We start from the raw sequence: 23493 nt of genomic DNA on the forward strand, positions 1-23493 counted from the left end.
CACTAGTAGTCACTGCGTGTGTATGTAATATATATCTATATATCCCCAACATGTGGCCTTGAGGAGGGGTGCCTAATGGGATTCCAGGAGTAGCAGACTCTGGAAGCATGCCTGCTTCTGGTTTGAGAGAAAAGCAGTCTTTTTGTTTGTTTGTTTTTTTGTTTTTAATTTTCTTGGCCGCACTGGCAGCACATGGGATCTTAGCTCCCCAGCCAGGGATCAAACCTGAGCCCCTTGCATTCGAAGCTCGGCGTCTTAACCACTGGCCCGCCAGAGACGTCCTGAGAGAAGAGCAGTCTTAGCAGAATGTCAAGACCTTGAGCTCTCCCTGAAGAGTTCCTTGCCTTTCCTTGCAGGAAAGGGTTTAAAGTGCCCCTGTGGCCACGTGACTCCTTTTAATGACTGGGTTTGGGGGAAGAGTACCACTATGGGGAACTATAGGTGTTTCATTATTACTGGGGCAGAGTTGTATTGACTGGTGGGAGATGAGGCCAGAGCAGACTCTTGGGGCCAGTAATAGGAACTTTGACGTCAGGCTAAAGGATTCAAGCTCTTAATGGATCCTGGATCCCTGCCCACCCACCCAAATTTGGTTCTGCTTTTTCCTAGGCCCCAGTTCCTCATCATTCCTGTGCTGTGCTGGGCTCATACCCCCTCTGGCTTTTTTTTTAGCCCTGGTCCTGCCCTGGCTGCACACCTGCCCATATTGTGACTGGCAAGTATTCCTGAAACTTTTACTTAACTCTGTCCTAACTAAACTCATCAGAGAAGGAGACTTACACATCACAAGTCTGCCACAGCTGAGGCTCTTTACTCTGTCTGGCCTTGTCTTTCTAAAGGACAGAGAAACTGTCATTTTTCTGGCTGTGACTGTATGCATGTGGCTACCTGCATGGCTAGTGCCCTGGGAGCTTGAGGCTCAGTAATCACAGCCTTCAGCCCTATAACCTCTCTGCCTGCCAACTCTTTCTGCTGCTCAAGAGTTCCTATGAGTAGAGCAGAGCTCAGGAAAATGAGGTGCTGTCTACAGCTACCTTGGCTGTGCAAATAGATGGTTCTAACAGGGACTGGGTAGAGTAATAGACTTACTGGTTTGGGATTTGATCTATTTTTGAGAGTAAACATAAAGAACTGCTGGGACTTCCCTGGAGGTGCAGTGGATATGGCTCCGTGCTCCCAATGCAGGGGGCCCGGGTTCAATCCTTGGTCAGGGAACTAGATCCCACATGCATGCCACAACTAAGAGTTCACTTGCCACAACTAAGGAGCCCACGTGCTGCAATTAAGGAGCCCGCCTGCTGCAACTAAGACCCAGTGCAACCAAATAAATAAATATTTTTTTAAAAAGGGACTTCCCTGGTGGTCCAGTGGCTAAGACTCTGTGCTCCCAATGCAGTGGGCCCCGGTTCTGTCCCTGGTCAGAGAACTAAGGTCCCGTATGCCACGTTGCATGGCCAAAAAAAAAAAAGAATTAAAGGGCTTCCCTGGTGGCACAGTGGTTGAGAGTCCGCCTGCTGATGCAGGGGACGCGGGTTCGTGCCCCGGTCCGGGAAGATTCCACATGCCGCGGAGCAGCTGGGCCCGTGAGCCATGGCCGCTGAGCCTGTGTGTCTGGAGCCTGTGCTCCGCAATGGGAGGGGCCACAGCACTGAGAGGCCCACGTACCACAAAAAAAAAAAAAGAATTAAAAATAAATAAATAAATACATGTTAAAAAAAAAAAGAACTCCTGCCAGCTGTCACCCTACATGGGACTGTCAGATTGAACTGATTTAACGTTGCTTTCAGATGTTGGTTAAATTTTCCACTTTCTGATCCTCAAGTACATATCCCCCCCACACCCACCTTCTAGAAAGATAGGTAGGCTTTGGTCCTTAACAAAGATCGCTCAGCAGGCTAAGTAGTAAATCTTGGGCTGTACCACCTGCTGTGGGGAAGCAGCTGAAGTCACCAGCATGGATTCCTGCCCCGAGTTTAACTGATTGCTTTCAGTAACCTATTCCCTAGGAATGATATCAATTTGATGTGGAGGAGGTTTTATTTTATTTTTTTTAATTTTTAAATTTTTGGGTTTTTTTTGTTGTTGTTGCACCGCGCAGCTTGTGGGATCTTAGTTCCCTGACCAGGGGTTGAACCTGGGCGCTTGGCAGTGAGAGGGCCAAGTCCTAACCACTGGACCACCGGGGAGTTCCCTGGAGGAGGTTTTAAATTCAGCTTCTGGTTTTGCAGGAATCTCCATGTCCTTGCACCAGTTGGCTGGGGTAGGACAGGGTCCAGGTTTGGGATTTGGCAGGCGGGTTTCCCTGGAGAGCGCAGAATGTGCCTCTATCGCCTACTGTGGGTGCTCACTAGCACACTGATTAGTTCTGGGAAGCTGGCTGATAGGCCCTCTAGACCTTGTCAGTTGTTAACAGGGCTCTCGAGGCCCTAGAGTAGACTCAGTTCTGCTCTGGGCAAGCATGGCCCTGGCTGAGGCCCTGATGTAGAGGTTGAGATTGCCGGCAAATGGAACTTTGGAGGAAGTTCTGTTCTAGGGAACTGGCCTGTGCTTAACGCCTGTTGAGAAGGGTGTGGGCCCCTCAGAGACCCTTCCAGGTAGAAGTGGAATAATAGACCCAAACATGATCCTCAGCTCATGTGGTTATGTGCCTGAGTCTTGAAGGCAAAAAATGGGCAAAGAGGCCCTAAGGAGCCAAGGGGCCTGTGGAGTGAAGAGGGAGCCCTTATGGGTGTGCAGCCACATAGATAGCCATTGGGTGACTCACTGGACTTCCTCCTCGGGGTCTGCCTTGGTCTCCCTTCCCCTTGTTGATTCTACCCTTTTGAGTACATCTCCCAGGACCCCCTTGTAGAGAGAGTCCCTTACCTCTGTCTTTCATGCATTGACTCAGAAGTTTTCTGATGGAAGGAGCTTCAGAGATTACCTGGTCCTATCTTTGCATTTTTCAGATGAAGAGACATGTCCAGGGAGGGAATGACCCTGAGCCAAGGTCACATACCAGGTCAGGAGCACAACCATGGCCAGGGCCCAGGGCTTCTGATTCATAGCCCAGGCTTCTGTTCTCTGCCCCCCTCTACTTCAGAGGGTACAGTTTATTACCCATTCGGCAGATGTTCAGGACCTACTACAGGCCCGATACCCGTCTGGCAGTTGGTGTTTAGACCAGGTCGCACATTCAGGGAGCTTGCTGGGGGTGTTGGTGGTCATGGGAAAGGGGAGAGGGAAAGGCAAGGAAACCGATGTACAGATTGAATCAGTGATCGCCAAAAAGGTGCATCCCAGAGAAGGACCCATCTCAAGTGATTTCAGGTGTGACTCTTGTCTTCTCAATTCATGCACAGATCCCCTAAAGGCAGCGGCTGTCTCTTCCCCAATTTCTTTGCCAGTGCTAGATGTAGTTGGTCCTTGTTAATTGTTGCTGATGGAGTATGTTTTGCTGGCCCAGTCTGCCAGAATGCAGGTTTTGATGTGTTCATCAGCCATATTATGAACACTCACTTCTAGCAACATCTGAGGGCCAGAGGAAGAAACCAAGCAGCTAGTCTCATGGGGTGGCCTTTATCCTTTTTATGCTTGTCTCTTCTCGGCCTTGGATTTGTAGGGTGGTGCCTGATCCACAGGGAGGGACAGAGGGGCAAATCTCTCAGCTCCCCGGAGCACCCAAACCCCTTTGTTGCATAGGGTTCTACCCCACAGGCATCCCTGGAACCTACCCTGCCCTGCCACTCTCTTCAGCCAGCCTAGCCCACTGCAGTGGCTCCTTTGTGTGCCCCCTCCAGTCTCTTCACCACCAAGGCCCCCTCCACACTTCTCACCAGCACCGTCTTTCTAAAGTGAAAACGCACCATAGCCCTCACTGCTCTTGACACTTAGTCCTTGACCTGATTTTACAGCCTTACCTCCTGCCCGCCCCACTGCTCCCCACTTCCATCATGCTTTAGCCTCACTGCTAAGCTGCTTTCTGTTCCCCAGACCTGCCACCCTCCTTCAGGCCTCTTCACCTCTGCAAGATTGCTCCTTCTTGCAAAGTTATTTTCTTGCTTCTCTGAAAAACTTCCTCGTCCTGCAGGACTCAACCTGAATGTTATTTTTTTGGTCTCTGACTTACTCAGACAGTAACTCCTAGGCAGCGCAGCCTCATGACACTGGCCGCATTACATTGTGACTGACCCACGTGGGATGAGCGTGTCTGACCTTCTTATCACACTGTGTGCTCCCAGAAGCTGGGACTGTTGACCCCTCAGGAACCCTAGCATCTGGCCCAGGGTCTAATACAGGGTGCTCAATACATTTTGGTTGAATGTATGAATGAAGCAGGCACCCCCTGTTCTGCTTTTAGATCCTAAATCCTGGCAGAGCTTTATGGAGCCCAGTTCTGGCAGGCTCCCAGGACTCGAAGCCACCAGACCGCACATGGAACCCAGGGCCACGTGTTCAGCTGCTGCACCCTTGGTGAAGAGACCGTTCCGTGTTCTTGTCGGTGTCACTGGGAGTGTTGCAGCCCTGAAGTTGCCTCTTCTGGTGTCAAGGCTTTTGGACATTCCTGGCGTGAGTATGCTTACTAGACAGCCTCGGGCATTGGAGGGCTGATGCTCTGGGGCCAGCCTGTTTTTGTGCAGTGCACAGGGTTTTCTTTTTCTTAATCATGGTGTTTGTGGAAGTCCTCTGTGTGCATTGGTATGTGGGGGACGTGGAGACAGAGACCAGTGTGACAGTATAACCAGGAGCTAGATTAGGTAGTAGACAGAGAGTGAGGGGAGACTGCGAAGGGAACGCTGTGGTGAACGGAGGTGTTGGGTTCCCAAACATTTGCTTTGAATTGCCTGAAGTCCTAGCATGAGAGAAGAGCTGGCTGGAGAAGTGCGGCAAGTTCTCAGCGCCCCCTGGCTGCCTTGTGCTCCCTGCCTCTGCTTTCACCCCATCCTGGACATTGTGGCTCTGTCCTCCCTCCTTGTTAGACACCATGGGTGTCCTGTCAGTCCAAATGCACTGGAACCTTAGGGGCTCCCCGCTGCCCGCAGCTCTGGTTTCAAACTCTGCTCCTTCAGGTGTTCAGAGATGCCCAGGGGCCACCACAGTGTGTTGGAGGTGGGGGGCTTAGCCCCCTGCCTTTGGTCAGATCACCTCAACTTTGATCAGGTTTATATGTAGGGGTTCTGGGGCATATTCTTTTGCGGGAAAAGTTCAAGGCTTTAAAAAATGTGAAAGCCAGCTGGTGATAACCCCACTTCTTCGTCTGGTAACCTAGGCCCTTCACTGGTCTGCCACTCTCCAGCTATCCCACGCTCTACCCTGATGGCCTTTGCTTTGGCCCAGCCCCTTCCAGGCTGTGCCGCCCTGCCTACTTTTCCCTGCCTTTTCAAATTCTCCACAAACACTTCATGTAAAAGCCTTCCTGGCCTGCCTCAGCCCATGTGGTTTTGCTCCCTTCCTTTTTTTTTTTTTTTTTTTGGTGATTGTTTTATTGTTTTTTGGCTGCGAGGCATGTGGGATCTTAGCTCCCCGACCAGGGATCGAACCTGCACCCCCTGCACTGGAAGGCGAAGTCTTAACCACTGGACCACCAGGGAAGTCCCTGCTCCCTTCCTTTTAAAACTCATTTAATGTATTAAAGAAAAGCTAGAAGTAGAGTGGTAAAAACAGGTTTTATTCAGAAAAACTATTGCAGTAGGGGAAAATACATCTCAGTATAGAACTGGGTTTAATTCTGAATACAACAAGGAAAAGTGGAGATTTGTAGCCAAGGAGCAGTGTGTGTGTGTGTGCGCGCGCGTGCGTGTGCGTGTGCGTGTGTGTGTGTGTGTGTGTGTGTCAGTGGATGGAAAATTACTAAGAGGAAACATCAGGGGTAAGGGAGATTTTAGCAAAACTGTCCTGACCGGATTCTTGCTGAAGGCAGCCCAGGGTGATCTGGGGGCTGTTGGGGGATGAGGAGCCTGATGAGATATCCAGGCTGATCACATATCGAGCGTAGGGGATTCTGGCTAAACCAACTTAGCAGGAATCTTGTTCTGGAGGACGAAACCCAAAGACGGGCCTAGTTGAAAAAGTGGCTCCAAGGAGCCTGACTAAAGTTTGGTTAAGAAGAGAATCTTGACCAAGCTGTGGAACCATAGGTTATCTTTGACACTGCCTGTGTTGTCAGACACTAGTTTTGTGGAGTGTTAAGCCGTTGAGGCCCAGGCTGTGCTTTTTTCCTTGCTTGGTACAAACATAGCACCTAACTCAGGGTGGCGCAGGCGGGTGTACCCTAAGTGTCCAGCAGGGAGCAGTGCTCACTTGCAGATGACTGTGTCGGGAGTCACAGGCAAGGGCGGGAAAGCTGCTTTTTTTTTTTTTTTTTTTCAACTTTCCACAAACTTATACCCAGAAAGTCACCCCCTTACCCCACCCTCCAGGCAGCCAGGGATGCCAGTCAGGCCAGAAGAGGGAAGGGAGGAGAGTGTTGTGGCTGCTCTGAGGCTGGGCACTGGTGCTTTGGGGCAGTAACCCCTTCGGCCTGCTCCCGCCTCGTGTGTCCAGAACCGTTGGTAGGAGCTGGCCAGCTAGAGCCTTGAGGGCGGGAGGCCTGGAAGCGTTGCTGCAGCGACAGCCTCTGCCACCGCCCTCTGGGGAGGGAGGGAGCCATGCAGTTCCCTTTTCCCATAGCCCCAGAGCAAGTGAATTTCCGGACTTGGGGTAAGTGGGGGCAGGGAGTCCTATCCCAGGAAACAGATGAGCAGCCTCAGAGCAGAGGGAAATGGCAGCTCCACCGCTTCCTGCCATCCCACACAGCCAGCATTTATGCGGGTGTGAGGAAAGGGTTGCCTGAAGCAGGGAGGCTCTCCAGCCTACCCTAGGCCTTTTAGTCCAGCCTCTGTGGGGGACAGGCCACATGTGGAATGGGACTTGGCTCTCCGTCTCTGGCTGGAGTTGAAGCTGAAGGTCAGGCAGCCAGAAGGGCAGTGACAAGGAGAGAGGACTGCCTGACTTAGCCTCTAGGAGCCTGCCTTTCTCATTTTAAAATAAAGATGATGGCTGCCACCCATCCCCTCGGGAATGTTTGCAAGGCTGGGGGAGGGGGACACAGATGAAACTGCCATCTTGTGCCCACAACTAGGCGCAGCTCCTGGCACACGGAAGCGCTTAACACTGTTTGTTTCCTGTCCGTCCCCCTCTCCTTTTCCCTTGTTGTCGTGTCCTTTGGGGCAGCCACACGTGGTGTGGGGTGTTGGGGTTGGTAGACGGCCCATGTGGGAAGAGCCGTGGAGCCACCGTCCATCCGCTTATGTGGAGGGGCCCGCACCCCTCTCATCCTGCGGGTAGACAGCTCTCCAGAGAGCCTGGATTTGCTCAGTGGAGTCCTTGTGAGGTGTTGGTAACCAAAGGGGGAATCCCTGCTTGCCTTGTGTTGGCCCCGGGGGGGTGGCCTTTCCCCTGGCTCTTCCCCACACTCCCTGATGGTACTGATCTCCCCAGTGCCCCCCTCTGGGTCACCTCCAAGAGTAGTCTTTGTCCCTCGGTGCAGTCCTTCTCAGCTCTTTGCCTAAGTCATGGATTCACATGCTTGAGGCTTTGCTGAGCTCCTTTAGGGATCCCTAGATTTTGACTAGCAAACGAGCAGCTGGGATATGGGCGGCAGGGAGCTGGGTGATTCTACAGACCTGGCTCAGGATTACTCCTGATCCACCAGTGTGTTGAGGCTTCCCAGGAGGACCATTGACCTGGAGCCAGACCAAGGAGACTATGGGGGAGTGAAGGGGAGGGGTAGATTTGGTTTTCTGCCTCAGTCACCAACAGCTGGAGAGAGTGGCCACCAGCAAAGAAGCCTTGGAGGCTTTGTGGGAGGTGGGAGGAGCTGGACAGTGGGGGCCAGCCCTCCCTCAAAAGAGGCGTTGCACATAGAGGATTTCTCACGCTGGGACTCTGGGCAAGTCAGGTCTTTTTTATGGCCTCAGTTTTCTTATCCCTGCAATAAAGTGGGGGCCAGGTACCCAAATGATGCATCTCCAAGGCCTCTTCTGGCATGAGTGGTAGAAGATTCTAGATGTGAGGAAAAAAAGCACTAGGACCAAAGGCAGCCTGAGAGAAGGTCCTAGGGTGTAGGAGCTGTGGCTGTTTTGCAGTTCTGTGATCGTCATGTAATTGAGTGGCACTTACGTCTGAGCAGTTAGCTTAGTCAGTTTCTGCCCTTTGGTTGGTACCCTCCTCACTATGGAGGAGAAAACAGAACACCTCTCTAGCTTTTGCTGGGTAGGTGTCAGCAGGACTGAGAGCCAGAAGAGGATTTCTAAAAGTGGAAAAAATCTCCCACCCAGGGAGTTGGCAGGCCTTGGCCTTAGAAAAGGCTGTTTCCAGAATGCCTGTGAGGACATTCAGGACTGTTAAGGGTGCAGGTAGAGGGCCCTGCTCGTATGCAGAATGAAGTAAATTCTGCTTTTCCGGAGGACTGTTGTGGCAATATCTAGAGAAAGCAAAAATGGTCACAGCCCTTGCTTCACCCATAGGATTGAACCCTATAGGGCAGGAGTCCCCAACTCCGGGGCCATGGACCGATACTGGTCTGCGGCCTGTTAGGAACCGGGCCGCACAGCAGGAGGTGAGCGGCGGGCGACTGAGCGGAGCTTCATCTGCCTGCCTCTCCCCATCGCTCGAATTACTGCCTGAGCCATCCCCCCGCCCCCCCGCCCCGTGGAAAAATTGTCTTCCATGAAACCAGTCCCTGGTGCCAAAAAAGGTTGGGGACCGCCGCTATAGGGTACAAAAGTTCACCAAATGTACAAGCATGTTCATTTTAGCACTGTTTATAATTTTAAAAGAAAACTGAAACAAACAAAATATCCAACAATAGAGCTGTGGTGCAGTTGTGGTTCAGCCTCTTGATGGATTCGGAGGCAGCAGTTCAGAAGAATGGGTGGATCTTGTGTGCTGATATGGGACAGTCCTCAAGATATAAGTGAAATGAGCAAGGTGCTGAAGTTAGTAAAGTGTGGCCCACAGGCCAAATTCTTGTTGTCTGTTTTTGTATGGCCTACGAACCATACATATGTAAACTATTTACATTTTTAAATGGTTGAAAAAAAGCAAAAGAAGATTATTTTGTGCCATATAAAATTATATAAAATTCAGGTTTCAGTGTCTGTAACATTTTATTGGAACACATCCATACCCATTCATTTAAGTATTGCCTATGGCTACAGTCTTGCTACTATAGAGTAGAGTAGTTGTGACAAAGCCTAAAATAGTATCTGGCCCTTTATAGAAAAGGTTTGCCAACTGCTGGCATATAGTATGATTCCTTTTGTGTGTTCACGTATCAAAGTTACTGCCTGTGGTCCTCCCCCTGGAGGTGGTTACCCTTGTGGAGAGATGGGGGCAGGAAGGGAGATTTGCATTTTGTGTCATTCTGTTCAGTTTTGATTTTCTAACCTCTCTATGTACTTATTTCGTTTCATTTTTTAATTTTTTATTTATTTTTAAATAAATTTATTTATTTAATTTTGGCTGCGTTGGGTCTTCGTTGCTGTGCATGGGCTTTCTCTAGTTGTGGCGAGCGAGGGCTACTCTTCGTTGCGGTGTGTAGGCTTCTCACTGCGGTGGCTTCTCTTGTTGTGGAGCACGGGCTCTAGGTGCATGGGCTTCAGTAGTTGTGGCACACGGGCCTAGTTGCTCTGTGGCATGTGGGATCTTCCCGGACCATGTCCCCTTCACTGGCAGGTGGATTCTTAACCACTGCGCCACCAGGGAGGTCCCCTTATTTTATTTTATTTTATTTTTTAAAGTCAGTGGGGCTTTTAGTAGGGATATCATGGAATGTTCTTTGTAATTTTATGCTTTTTTTTTTCGTTTGTTTAATAATGCTCATTGAGGAAAGGAGAGCAGGAGAAACATGGCCTGATTTGAGGTTTTTCTTTCTTTCCAGGCAGGGGCCACCTGCCTGCTCTGTGTTCCTGCTGTGGAAACTAATCTACTCAGCAGTAGCACTCTGAGGCATTTTTCTGGACCTGCGCTGGATTGGCTAGCCCCATCCTTCCCTGGCTTGCTCCCCCAGGGGGTGACCTCTGCAGGCCACTAGTTGGAGGCAGCCAGCCCTAGGCCAAGGGCTCTTGCACCCAGGGTCCTTCCCTGCTACTCCAGAATAGCGTCCCTATGGAGAGCCTCTGCAGTCTGCTTCTCTAGTTTCATTCTTTAGAAATTTCTCTAGTTGGGGAGGGATTAGCAGCTATGCCCTGCTTGAATGGCAGGATGGGCCATGCGACTAGAATACCAGCTCCCCCAGGAGGCCGGTTTGGAGGCAGAGGACAGAACGGCAGAGCCTGCTGGGAAAGGACAAGGGTCACAGTAGGGCTGGGAGGTGCAGCGAGCTAGAGGGGCCCCTGGAGGCCCTGTGGTCCAGATGGCTCATGGCTCCGGAGGAGAAACCAGGCCAGAGAGGAAGAATTTGCCAGAGATTCCCCCAGCCAGTGGGCTGGCGGAACTGGGGCTCAAGGCCAGTTTCCTGACTACCATCAGCAAGTGGACTTGAGCTCAGATTATGGGCATTCTCTACTCCACCTAAACACGGCCATGAGGCTGAGAAGCCCCAGGCAGTTGTGGACTCCTGCCTGGTCTGTCTTGCTTTATAGTCAGGGGTCATGTATACCCCACCCACTTGTTAGACACACTGAGCCCTTACCAGCTCTGGCTCCCATGTGTGTAGTAGGCTCAGTAAATGTTTGTCAAGTGGAGACATCATTGTGAGCCATTGGGACACCCACTCAGCCAACCGGAACTCCCTCAGGGATTTGTTAATGAGGCCATCTCCTCCACAGCTTCCCCCCACCCCAACTCCATGTGCTGACGGCACCCAGAGTCCTTTTTTCTAGAGTATGCCCACCACCCCCATGCTCAGAGTCATGCCAGCTTCTTGGCTGGCCCCCAGGCCCCAGGCACTACCAGTGTCAACACTGGGAGGCCCAATGTCGGGGTCTTCTGCTGTGTGTGTCAGCCCAGAGGACTAAGCCACTAAAACTCTGGGTTCCTTGCCTTGTGCCGGGTTAAGTCATAGCCGGTGTTTCCTCTTTAGAGTCCTCATCAGTCTCCTGTGGAGCCATCATCACATGCCCTACTAGAAACACCTGCTCTTTTCTAGCCACTGAGCTGGGGGTTCCAGCTGGGGCTCTTCTTTCCTTGTATATGCCAGAGCTGTGCTATCTAACACGGTAGCCACTAGCCACATTCAAATTTAAATTTAAATTATTAAAATTAAATAAAACCAAAAGTTCAGTTCCTTTGTCACACCAACCACACCTCAAGTGCTCAATAGCAACGTGTGGCTAGAGGCTGCCATACTGGACAGCACAGGTGTGACATGTTTCCTTCGCTGCAGAGAGTTCTATTGGATGATTCTGTAGAGTAGCGGTTCTCAACTGGGGCAGTTTTGCCTCCTAGGGAACACTGGACAATGTCATTTGGTTGTCATACTTGAGGAGAGGGTGCTACTGGCTCATGGTTGTAATGGATAGAGGCCAGAGATGAGGTTGGTGGTGGACATTCAAGCCATGGGATTTATCTCATCCTGTGGCTGTGAAAGTGCTTCTCCACAGATCCCTTTGATATCTGCCCCAGAAGCAGCCTGGGCCAGACCAGGGGCCTAAAAGTAAAAATGGAAATATTGCCCCAAATTCTGTTTTCCATTTCCCCTCCCTGACTCCCCAGGAGCCCCAGATGGGATTGCTGATGTATTTTCAACAGAGAAAGGAACACCAGACTTGCCAACTGGTTTCAGGAAGAAATCTCTATAAATGCTAAGCAAAATGCAGGCAGCTTATGTAATAGGGTCTGGCCAAGCCTTGGTCACATCACACAGAAGTTCAGGTTAAAAATATTAAGACATAAAAACTGTTGGCCAGGGTCTCGCCAGGGGGCCAAGCACAGAGCTGCCTTTCAGGAACTCTGATGTGTGTGAGAGATTGTTTTAATGTCCAGCCCCGCTTCTACGATGACCCAGGAGGGTGTAAGAGAAAGCCAAGGAGGGTTCCTGTCCTCAGGAGTTTTCTGCTCTGCCAAGACTCCTTAGCATTTGCTGAGGGAAAGGTCAGGGTGAATGAGTGACTAGTCCAAGTTATTTAGTATCTCAGAAGGTAACACAACATGCCTTCTTTTTTTTAATGTGTGCCAACCCAGGGCCTAGCTCTTGGCTCCCAGGACCTTTTTACAGAGTGAATGAAAATGAAAGAACAAAGCCCACAGGACTGAAGAATCAGATCAAGTGACATACTTCTAAAACCAGAAAAACTGGCCTGGGCCTGCCAGACAACACCGGGGTCAGGGTCACTGCCAAGGAGAGGTGGCTGCTTGATAGGGGTCAAGGGAGGGACATTGGGAAGGATGGGCTTATTACATACTCTTCACATCACTCTTTAGGAAAGACATTGACCCCAAGAAGCTCCCTAACAATGACAGTGTAACCTGGGAGGGTAGCCAGAGACGGATAGATTGAGAGACCAGGGGAAGATCTTAAGGGGAAGATCTCAAGCTGCAGCTATGGACCAGGGTGGGAGGCCTACTTGGACCCCTGGTTGGAATTCCCCAGGAGCCAGGGGGAGACTGTGAGGGGCATGCAGAGGGAAGGAAAAGGTAGAGCTGAGAGGGAGGAGGGAGCCCCTGAACAGGGCCATCACCAAACTGGGAATGTTTCTGAAGGCTGGCCCTAGGCACAATCCTCACTTTGAGAACTGGCAGGCCGTTTGGGAGTTGGGAAGAGTAGGGGAACTCGATCTTCAGGAAGCAACTTTCCAAATTTCAGAATAGAGAGAGGATGAACTGGGGTGATCTTAAGTGGCAAATTGTTCAGGATGGTCAGGAAGCTCTTAGAAATGAAAGAAAGTAGTCCTCTTAAGGAAAAGAAGGCAGTGACCAGAAACTGATATGGCTACCTGGGAAGCCGTCTGTTGAAGGAGACTGGAAAGCAGTTAAATGGAAAGGAGGACATATAACCAAAGATAAAGGTAGAATATGGTCCAGAGGTCACCAGAGTGAGCTGAAGCCTGCAGTGAAACTCAGAACGACCAAGAGGGCTCTTACCTGTATTTAGAAAAAGAGCAATGGAACAATGCCTGGTCCTGGAGGCCAATGGTATAACATTAGTGGGGGGACAGAAAGAAATGGCAGGGACTCTTGAGTCCACTTGGCTTCCATTTTTTTCTTCTGAGTTTGAAAAAGGACCAATGGTGGCAGAAGAGACTTGAACCCAAGTTGGGTGATTCATCTCCTGAACTTGGCAAGTTCTGTCCTGGGGTGCTGAGGTTGTGGTTGGTGACCTACAGGATGTGTGGGAAACAGCAGAGGGGCTAGAGGCTGGAGATGACTAATGTCCATTTATCAAAAAGGCGGAAGAGGTAGGCTCCACAAATTAGAAAAAGCTTGTGAGCCCTTAGAAAAGCACTTAGAAAATGGTTGTTACTGGAGTTTGATTGGGCTCACTGGGGAAAAGCCATATCAATTTTATTTTATTTTATTTTGGATATTAGAGTATTTTTGGATTTGGTGAGGGCTTTGATGGAATCTTAGGACATCCCCCTGGACCACCTGGTAATGTTATCAGCATGTTTATAATCAGGGAAAGATCCTACTTGGAAAGGGTGCATTCTTGATTCTTTCCCACCCCAGCCCCCCAACCTGTGAACCTTGGTGAAGGGCTCTGCTCTTGACCTTGTCCTTTTCATCATTTGGATTTGTGTCTTGGGGCTACTGATGGTGGTACTGGCTGAGAACAGGCCAGGAGGAACAGGATTGAAATTTTTGGAGCTCTTTACATAGACTGAGCAAACACTGGGCCAACTCTGGAAAGGTGGAATTCACCAGGGAAATGTGAGGGGCTACGTTTGGGAAAGTAACAACGCAAGTACAGTTTGAGGCTTGTGGTTTAGTAGCAACATGGGTGAAAGAACTTGTGAGGTTTTGCTGATTGCAAACCCCATATACTTCAGTAGGAGGATGTGGCTTCCAGGAGAGCTGATGTGGGCTCAGGCTCCATTGATTTACACTCAGTGGATGCCAGGGACATGAGACTTCAGGTTCCCTGAGCCTAACAGGTTGCCACCTTCTCAGAGCTCTGTAGGCAGAAGAGATGGCTCCTACCTCTGAGTTCTTCAGTTTGGGGAAATTTCATTTTATTTCTTTTGTAATTTTCACCCCTCTATTTTTCTGTTCTCCCTTTCAGGAACTCATTATTAGTCAGATTTTGGACCTCTTGAGTTGGTCTTCTGATCTCATCTTTTTTTTTTTTTTTTTTTTTTTTTGGGCTGTGCCATGCGGCATGTGGGATCTTAGTTCCCCAACCAGGGATCAAACCCTTGCCCCCTTCAGTGGAATCGTGGAGTCTTAACCATTGGACCACCTCATCTTTTTTAATAGTATTATCCATCTCTTTATCTTTCTCTTCTACTTTTTGGAAATTTTCTTCTAAACTTATATTGAATTTTTTATTTGATTATTTATAATTTTAATTTCCAAGAGTTCCTTTTTGTTCCCAGAATGTTCATTAAAAAAAAAAAAAATCTGATCCTGTCTGATCTAATCTGATCTGTTAATGCTTCCTTCCACTTCCATATCTTATGTGTTGACATATCTTAACTGCTGGGTTTTTGTTTATGTTTTTGTCCTCTTCTCTTTGTTCTGGTGATTCATACCTTTAAAAAAATCCCTTTACTTTTATTTCAGTGGGCTTTTGAGAGGGAGTAGAGTTTAATCCACTTTATTTAACTGAAAGTTTATTCTTTTATTTAAGCTTTATACATCTTTTTGTCTTAAATGTGTTTTTTCAGACACATTTTGATGTGATTGATGGATTTTAAAACATCCAGTATGAGAGTCTGAATTTTGATCAGGGAGTTTAGCCAATTATATAATTACTATAATTGCTATTCTATTAGGACTTCTTCCATCTTATTTAATGCTTTCCGCTTATCATGTGTTCTCTCTGCTTTTTTTTTTTTCCTTTCCCTATCCTTTATTGTGTAGATTGAATTTTCTTCTGCTGGTTCGAAAGTTATATATTCTTCTTGTGGTTAGTTCTAACTTACTATGCCCCACACCTTACGTCATTACTGTCTTGTGTCTTAAGAGTCTCAGCACCATCCTGCCTTTCACTGCTCTCCCTGTGCTGGTCCTGTGACATCTTCAGGGCTGGGTTCCATGGAGGGACAGCAGCCCTGTTCATTTGCCATCTTGCTTAGAACTGGACCAGGCTCATTCAGGGCTATCCTAGAAGGGACTCCCCGGCTCAGCAGGAGTTTGGTTTAAATGACCATTAAAGAGGTCCCTCGGGTTTTGTGCAAGTTTGGGGGATGGTAGGTTCCAAGAGGGAGTGAGTGGGAGAATGGACAAATCTGAGAGCTCTTCAGCAGAGCTGGGAGCACCAGACCTTTTGAAGTTCTTCTGCAGTCTGCCTCTCTGAGATTTCTACTCCCTGGTTCCAGCTTTACTCCTAGGTACTGTGCAGAACAGTGTCTGACAACCCACAAAAGGCAGGAAACAAATGAGGAGAGGGAGCCTTGGTGAGATTACAGGGAGGGGCAGGGACTAGGTTGAAATGGCATGGGCACAGCCCATCCAAAGAGGCAGCCCCACCAAGTCCCACCAAGTCATTCTCAAGCAGGAATGTGGGCCCAGCAGTGCCAGAGCACTCAGTTTTGTTTTGTTTTTTTATAAATTTATTTATTTTACTTATTTTTGGTTGAGTCGGGTCTTCATTGCTGCGCGTGGGCCTTCTCTGGTTGCGGTGAGCAGGCTTCTCATTGCGGTAGCTTCTCCTGTTGCGGAGCATGGGCTCTAGGTGCGCTGGCCTCAGTAGTTGTGGCTCTTAGGCTCAGTAGTTGTGGCTCACGGGCTCTAGAGCACAGGCTCAGTAGTTGTGGCTCACAGGCTTAGTTGCTCTGCGGCATGTGGGATCTTCCTGGACCAGGGCTTGAACCCATGTCCCCTGCATTGGCAGGCAGATTCCCAACCACTGCGCCACCAGGGAAGTCCCACTCAGTTTTTTAAAAGGAGCCAGGAAATTGGATTTTCTGTGTGTATATTTGTATATTTTGTATACAAAATATACAAAAAATATTTGTATATTTTGTATATTTTGGCTTAAAAATGTTTATAACCCGGGGCTTGCCTTGTGGTCCAGTGGCTAAGACTCCGTGCTTCCACTGCAGGGGGCGCAGGTTCGATCCCTGATTGGGGAACTAAGGTACCACATGTTGCCTGGCACAGCAAAAAAAAAAAAAAAAGTTTGTAACCCCATGCAGGCCAAAGAGCACATCTAGCCCAGACACTGCCACCCATGACCCTTGCTCTGGTTAGTTGATGATTCTGTCCTTGTCACCCTTGACTTTTTTCCCTCCTGGATAAATGTCCCCCAAAGATGTGATTTCCTACACCCCTCCCCTCCCAGCCACCTCTTCTGGGCCCCTTTAATCTGCATGCTTGTTAGTCTGACATCTCGTTTTACAAGTAATGGGAACTGGTCTAGTGCTGTTCACCCTATCATGTGCTATTTCTGTCTGTTAAGCACCTTAACCATCCCTCCTGTTTGCGTTATTAATTTATCTGCTAAATGAGTAGTGTGAAGGTAAATATCACTCTTGCCCCATGAGTGTAGGGCACACAGATTTGCTTTTCCTGGAGCCTGTCTGCAGCCAGAGCCCACGAAGCCTTGTTCCTAGAAGTACGGCAAGGGACTCTGCCTGCTTTCTCTCTGGGCCATGGCTGCAGACACCACATGCAGGACCCCAGCTCCCCAGTGCCTTGCCTGCAGAGGGCAGATCTGTGGTGTGGCCCAGAGCTCAGGACCTGTGAGCCTCCTTGGGGTGGCCCCTCCTGCCTGCCATGGCCTGCGTGGCCTTCTTGCCCTAATTTCCCTTCCTGTCTGTCTCTGCCTGAGCGGCAGGAGCCTGCAGCTTTATATACGCTGGGCAGTTGGTGATTCATTCCTCGGCAGCGCCTCAGATAGGGAAGTGAAACGGCTGCACCTGGTGAGGCCTGACCTTCGGGTGACAGCGGAAGTAGCTATGCAAACATGGGGCTCGCTGCCTCGGAGGGAGAAGTCCTCTGCACAGCCAGGCTGTGAGGAAAGCTCTTGCTGGCCTGGCCCCGTGTGGCCTCCAGGCCGGTGGCTCTGGTAAGTTTCTCTTTCTTTCTCCACCCCCACTCCACTTTTTCTTGGTGACAGCTGGAAGTAGCAGTGGTCACAACTGAGAGAGCCAAACATTTCTACAGTCCCCAGGATGTTCCTGTCACCCTCTACAGCGACGCTGATGAATGGGAGGTCAGTGCTGGGGGCCCCAGGGCTGAGTTCCATCGTGTTTGTACCAATCGGACAGGACCATCCTCCCTGCAGCCAATGGTTCTGGTGGCCGGAGCAGACAGGCCAGGCTCAAGTCAGCGGTCAGGGCTCTCTGGGCAGAGGCAATGAGGAAAACATCTGTCTAGCTCTGGCCTGCAGGAGGCCCACAGTCTCCTCCCACCTCAGGCAGACCTCAGCTTTGGCCCTGTGCCTGAGGTTGAGTGTCCTTGTATTTATCTGGGCTGATGAAACCACAGAGGAGCTCTGTTCCCACCACCCTTGTCCACGCGGCTCCCAGCGTCGGGGCTGTGGAGAGTGCCTCACTTCCCACGGCTGCCGGGCTCTGCTTTTGCTCTCCTGCAGAGGGGCGGGCACTGGCCGATTCACTAGACATCGAGTGTGGGCCTCACAGGGGTGCCCTGCCAGGCATTTTTAAACATTCTCAGCCTAGAACATTTCTGGCTGGCCCGTCTTCCCCACCCCGCCCCCTCCATTTCTCACCGCCCAGAGCCTTTCCACTGGCTTGGACAACCCAAGCATCCGCCTCAAGCAGACAGGCCAGGAGTTCCCTGCCAGATGTCAGTTCTCTTGAAAACCAAACCATAAAGGGAATAGCTCAGAGAGACAAGGGGCGTTTGTTTCCTCAGGGCTGGTTTCTCTCAGGCTGTTGGCTCCGTAGCCAATGTTCACCAGCTTAGCTGCAAGAGGGGTGGCAGTGAACTTGGGCGGGGGTCTCTCAGGTGGTCTCCCTTGGGTTCCTGACTTAGTGTACCTGGTCTGTGTTGGCCCTCACCCCACCTGCCGCTCCTCCCTCCACACTGAGAGAATGGCCGGCCCGGTGACCCCACTTCCTTCCCTCTGCCAGATGTGGAAGTGCCGATCCGACCCAGTTCTCCACATTGACCTGCGGAGGTGGGCAGACCTCATGCTGGTATCTCCTCTCGATGCCAACACGCTGGGAAAGGTGGCCAGTGGCATCTGTGACAACTTGCTTGTGAGTGACTCCCTGGGCCCTCCTCCCTCCCTGGGCCTCACTCCCAGTTTGCTGAGCTGCAGACTGCTTCTGTTCTCACCTTGGAATCCCTTTATGGTGGGCCTGTTTGCTTGGAACACAGTCCCCTGGACAACCCTCCACCTGGCCTCACCTGTGCTCCAGCAAGTGGGTAGAAGGCCTGGTTCTGATGGGTTGACTCGACTTGCGGGTGCCCTCTGAGGGTGTCCACCTCTCACCTGCCCCCCGATGCTCAGCTGCTCTTTCTTTGTCCATAGTTCATGGGCTGCCCTCAACATGCTCTTCTGCTGGTCTCCCTGCCCAGCCCCGTTGCCTACCCACCTTAGCTCTGCCTTCCCACCAGGACCTGGATATCCACATGGGTAATCGGGATAAGAGCGTTTACTTCTGCATGGATCTCTCAGGCACACTTATCTCTCCTGTAGCTTTAGCCACAAAGCTGAGATGTGGTTTTCCTGTATATTATGGAAAGCTTAAAGGGGAAGAAAGGAGAAAGGACGAGAGGCCCAAGGTGGAGGAGAGGAAGAGAAGTCCAGCTGTACAGAGTGGGGATTGTCTTAGGCCTGGGGGACCTCCAGGGAGCTGTTGTCCTTAAAGAGCCTTTGTTTACATGATCATCCTGGGAAGACTGGGTGTGGTCCCCCTCCCTCTCCCTTATCATCCCTCTTCCCTCATCCATTGAGCTTTAACTTGCCATGTGTCAGGCCCTGTGTGGAGGGACACAGAGGACACAGGGAGCTGACAGTCTGGAAGGAGAGGGTTTTTAGAGTATGCTCTGGTGTGTGGTACAGTCAGTCCTTTGACAATGGCGTCACCACCTTGCACAGTACTGGGCATGTAGTAGGCATTCAGGAAATGCTTATTGTATGTATGAGGCAATCAGTCATTTTACTTTGGCTAACAGCCAAAGTAAATGAAGTGACTAACGAAGCTGGGTCAAGGTTTTGGGGGTTAGATAGGAGGTTAGTCTCCTCATATGCTTGTTGATTGGTGCTTAAGGTACTTCTCGAAGAAGCTGCTAGTGATTTAAGCATCATTTGGAATAGAGCTCAGGTGATCAGAAGAAGAGCAGCACACAGATTGTGTGGCAGGTGCAGGGGTGGGGGAGTGCAGAGGAGGGCAGGCCTAGGAGCAGTGTTATCAAGAAGGCTTCCTGGTGGGGCTAGTGCCTGGCTGACAGGATGGCGGAGCAGGTCAGGCTCCTGGCCACTTTCATCTAAGTGCGTCAGCATTGTGTGTAACCAGCACCATCTCACCAGATCTCCAGGCTTCCCACTAGTCGGTCAGTAGCCAGCTGATGTGACAAAGCATGCCGACCTCTAGGAGCTAAGCCCTGGCCTGGACCGATTCTCTGAGGGCTCCTTCCTTACTCCTGAAAGTTCTGCTTCCCTCTTTTCTTCAATGCTGCCACCACTCCCTGAAATCTTTGGGGTTCCCTCCTACTGAGTTGGCTGAGCAGTGGAATATGTTCCCAGGACCAGCCCTGAGGCCCTTTGCCTCAAAGGTTTCCCTTGAAGGTGCAAGTATTTCAAAGAACTGCAAATCTTACACTGCTGTCATCATGGTCTGTGGCTCTGTGCTCTCTCAAAAGATGTTTTGTCCTTATATTCCCCAAAAGAAGCTTGCCCTGCTTCCTCCCTCCTTCAGATCGTCTCCCTTTCCAGAGTCCAGAACTTGGGGTGCCATTAGAGCAGTGCGCTAGGTATGAACCTGTGTTCCCAGTCTCAGGGCCCTTGGCCTGGGTGATGTGCATCTCTGTCTGCCCTCTGGCCCACTCAGGCTCTAGCCCTTTTTTGTGCTAAATAACCAAGCAGATCCAGAAAGAGGAGGTGACTTCCCTGGGTCACCAGTATAGCTGGCAGCTGGTCTCCTGACCCGGATCCAAGCCTTCTCTCCACCCAAGCAGATTCCCAGGGGCAGAGCCTGAGGTGCTGCACACAACATGGGCCAAACAGAAGTGACCGTGGGAACTGATGCCTCCTTCCGGCCCTCTTGTGCTGGAAGGTTTGGAGGAGCTGTGGTTTGTCCAGGAAGCGCTGAGTTTTGAGATGAGGTGAGAAAAGCTAGAGAGGTGTGGGGCATGGAGATGTTGAGTTTCTGCTCCAGTTGCTGTGCTTCCCTTAGAGGTCATTGAGAACCCCAGCCCTGCCAACACCTGCCCCACACGCAGTCAAGGGACTCTTCTAGGTATGCTCATGACTTCTGCAGAAGCAGCAGGTGGCACAGGGCCAAGAGGAAGTGTGGACTGAAACTGTCCACTCATAGCCAGGTTGCCTCATTGTGAGGACTTGGTGGGAAACAAACGCTGTGTCTGGGATGACGCAAGCCCCCAGATCCTGAGGCTGTGTGCTGACCAACTTCCTTCCTGTCCCCAGGAGAGGGCAGGGGCACTGAGGAGGGCAGGCATTTTCCCTGGCCTCTTCGTGGCATTGTTCTCTGGACTCCCCCTCTTTTTGCAGACAGGCTCCACTTCAGGGAAGGGGTGTGCCAGCCGCTGTCTCCCTGAGGGGCCCACAGCCTAGGCGGAGGCGCCTGAAACAGTCAGAGCCCAGGGGAGCACACTCCTGCGGGCCCCAGAGCTTATTTCTCCCTGAGGCAGCCCCTGGCCCAGGGAGCCTATGCCTGTAATAATAACAGGAGCTACTATTTCTGGAGCCTGTACTTTGTGCCAGGCCTTGTGCAAAGAGCTTTATAAGTATTCTCACCCTCTGCCCTCAAGACCACCCAGTGAGAGGGCTTTTGCAGAGAGGAAGCTGATACTCCCGGCGTAAAAGAACTTGTTCAAGTTCTCATGGCTAGTAACAGCAGATAGCACAGCAAGATTTGAACCCAGGTCCACGTGATTGCAAAGCTCACAGCGCTAAAGACTCTGTGAGCTGGTCTGTCCCTTTCATAGCTGCTCTGGTATGTGACTTGGTGGGATGGCCTGGACATCAGGAGGTAGTGAGGTTGCACGATGCAGTGGAGGATGGCATGCGCGGTGTGCAAAGCCTTGCCCTGGATCATCGTCTGGTGTGTCCTTGGGTAATGGCTCACCTCTGGGAAGTACAGCTTCCCCTCTGTGAAATGGGACAGCAACTTCTTTACAGGGTCGCAGTGAGGGTTCATGAGATAACACGTGGGAGAGGGTTTTGCCATGTGGAAGATGTTGTTTTCATGGCCAAGCTTTAGTTGGCCTCAAGTAGAGCTAGTGTCAGGATAGATGAGCCCACCTGCTGGGCAGTGTGGTCCTTAGCTTTGTGGGAACCGCAGGCCTGCCCCCTGCTTCCCAGGGTTGCTTCAGTCTGTGAGGTGTGGCTGACTGTGAGGAAGACAGAGGCTTGGGCAGAGGGAGCCCTTTCTGCACAGCAAGGGAGGTCTGCTTGGAGGTGGCTAGGCCATTGCTAGCATTGGTAGAGCACCTCCTGTGTGTAGGGCCCTGTGACAGAGCCTATGGGGAGGTGAGAGGGACCAGGAGACACAGCCCCACCCTCAAAGTATGAGACAGCTCCCTTCAGACAGTGGCTCCCAGTCATCCCAAGTCCTCAGCTGGCTGTGGCCCAGAAGCAGAGGGTAGAATTCGGGAAGGCCGGGGAGGGGTGGCAGGCAGAGCAGCAGGCACCCCCTACCTTCTTCACAGACCTGTGTCATCCGGGCCTGGGACCGCAGCAAGCCCCTGCTCTTCTGCCCGGCGATGAACACCGCCATGTGGGAGCACCCCATCACCGAGCAGCAGGTGGGCCAGCTCAAGGCCTTCGGCTATGTCGAGATCCCCTGTGTGGCCAAGAAGCTGGTCTGTGGAGACCAAGGTGGGTGTCTGGCCAGGCTCACAGCTCATTCCCACAGCCTGGGGCCGCGGCAGGGCTCAGCTTCAGATCCCAGCCTGTTGTGACCTCCAGCTCAGCTTTCTCATCTGGGAAATGGAAATGGTAATTCCTGTCTCTCAGAGTTGTTAGGTAAACTGCCTGGTATCCTCCCTGGCATGCAGCCGATACAGTTCAAGATGGCTGCTGTAACTATTCCTGGGGCCTGTCCTGGGGGCGTCTCAGAAGGGACTTGCTGGGTCTGGCTCAGGCCTGGTCCTGGCCTTCTCAGGCACTGGGCTCTGGGTGGGACACTCGGGGAGCAGTGGGTGAGGGTGGGTGGGGGATGGTCCCCTGCTTCAGTCTGCAGGGTCATAGCCGAACTCTGCTCCCTAGGTCTGGGGGCCATGGCTGAGGTGGGCACCATTGTGGACAAAGTGAAAGAAGTCCTCTCCCAGCACGGTGGCTTCCAGCAGAATTGAACCCAGGGATTTCTGTCACGCATGTCCCTCTGAACTCAGGTGTTTTCAGGCCAAGTTGGTGAAGAAGGTGGACTATGGCAAAATATGGTGAAGACTTCTGCATTTGCTGAGTAGTGGTCTGGCCTGGGCCTGCTCGGGAGCCTCCCCAGGAGCGTGACCTGCCCCAGGTTAAACTAGACCAAAGGCCCAGGTTCCAACTTCTTTCAACCAAGAGACACCTGCTTTCTGGAGTTCCTCCCCACCTTTTCCTGGGATGGGCACAGCAAGCCAGGGGAGCAAGCTGCTGTATTGTTCCTGTGCTCTGGGAAGGGGACTTGGGAATGACCGAGAAACCTTCATCCAACGTTGTGCCCAGGAACTGCTTTTAGAAAGAGCCACAGCGGGAGATCCCCAGACCTTTGGAGCTTCAGCTTCTTGGTGGGGTGCAAGGAAGACTGCGAGGTGGCAAGGCCCTGAGATTTCCCACAGACCGTGCTGTGAGATTGGGGGTACTGAGAATAAAGAAAAGTGACTCTCTGGGAGACTCTGTCCTTCCTTTAGAGCCTCTCTGTGGTCTTAGAGATCCGGGGCCGGGGAAGGGTCTAGGCTGGCAACTGACTGACTGTCCTTAGTTCCTATATCATATGGCAGGTAAGGGCAAAGGGTTCAGAAGCCAAACAGTCCCTAGTTCAAATCCAGCTCTGCCGCATACTAGCAGTGGGACTAGGGCTCAGGGCTCAGCCTTTCTGACCCTCACTTTCCTCGTGGAGTTGTTGAGAGGATTAAATGAGATAATGTATGCAAAATGCCTACCCTACTACCTCTCACATAGTAAATGTCAAATAAAATGGAAGTTAAAGCTAGATATGTATTCATGCCAGTGAGCTTTTCTAACGTTTACTGAAATAGACTGTCTCATTTTGGGAAAAATAAAATCCCCGA

At 51.1% G+C, this 23493-nt stretch overlaps 1 protein-coding gene across 1 annotated transcript; it reads left to right on the forward strand.

Moving 5' to 3' along the window:
• Positions 1–4339: 4339 nt before the first annotated feature.
• On the forward strand, positions 4340–23093 carry PPCDC (phosphopantothenoylcysteine decarboxylase). The gene is made up of 5 exons (XM_033852001.1): positions 4340–4548; positions 17183–17278; positions 18162–18290; positions 21928–22096; positions 22487–23093. Exons 1-5 carry the CDS (start codon positions 4363–4365, stop codon positions 22570–22572), a joined length of 666 nt encoding a protein of 221 aa, XP_033707892.1. The 5' UTR covers positions 4340–4362; the 3' UTR covers positions 22573–23093.
• Positions 23094–23493: the final 400 nt, after the last annotated feature.

Source organism: Tursiops truncatus, chromosome 2 (genome assembly GCF_011762595.2).
Source record: "Tursiops truncatus isolate mTurTru1 chromosome 2, mTurTru1.mat.Y, whole genome shotgun sequence".
Taxonomy (NCBI): domain Eukaryota; kingdom Metazoa; phylum Chordata; class Mammalia; order Artiodactyla; family Delphinidae; genus Tursiops; species Tursiops truncatus.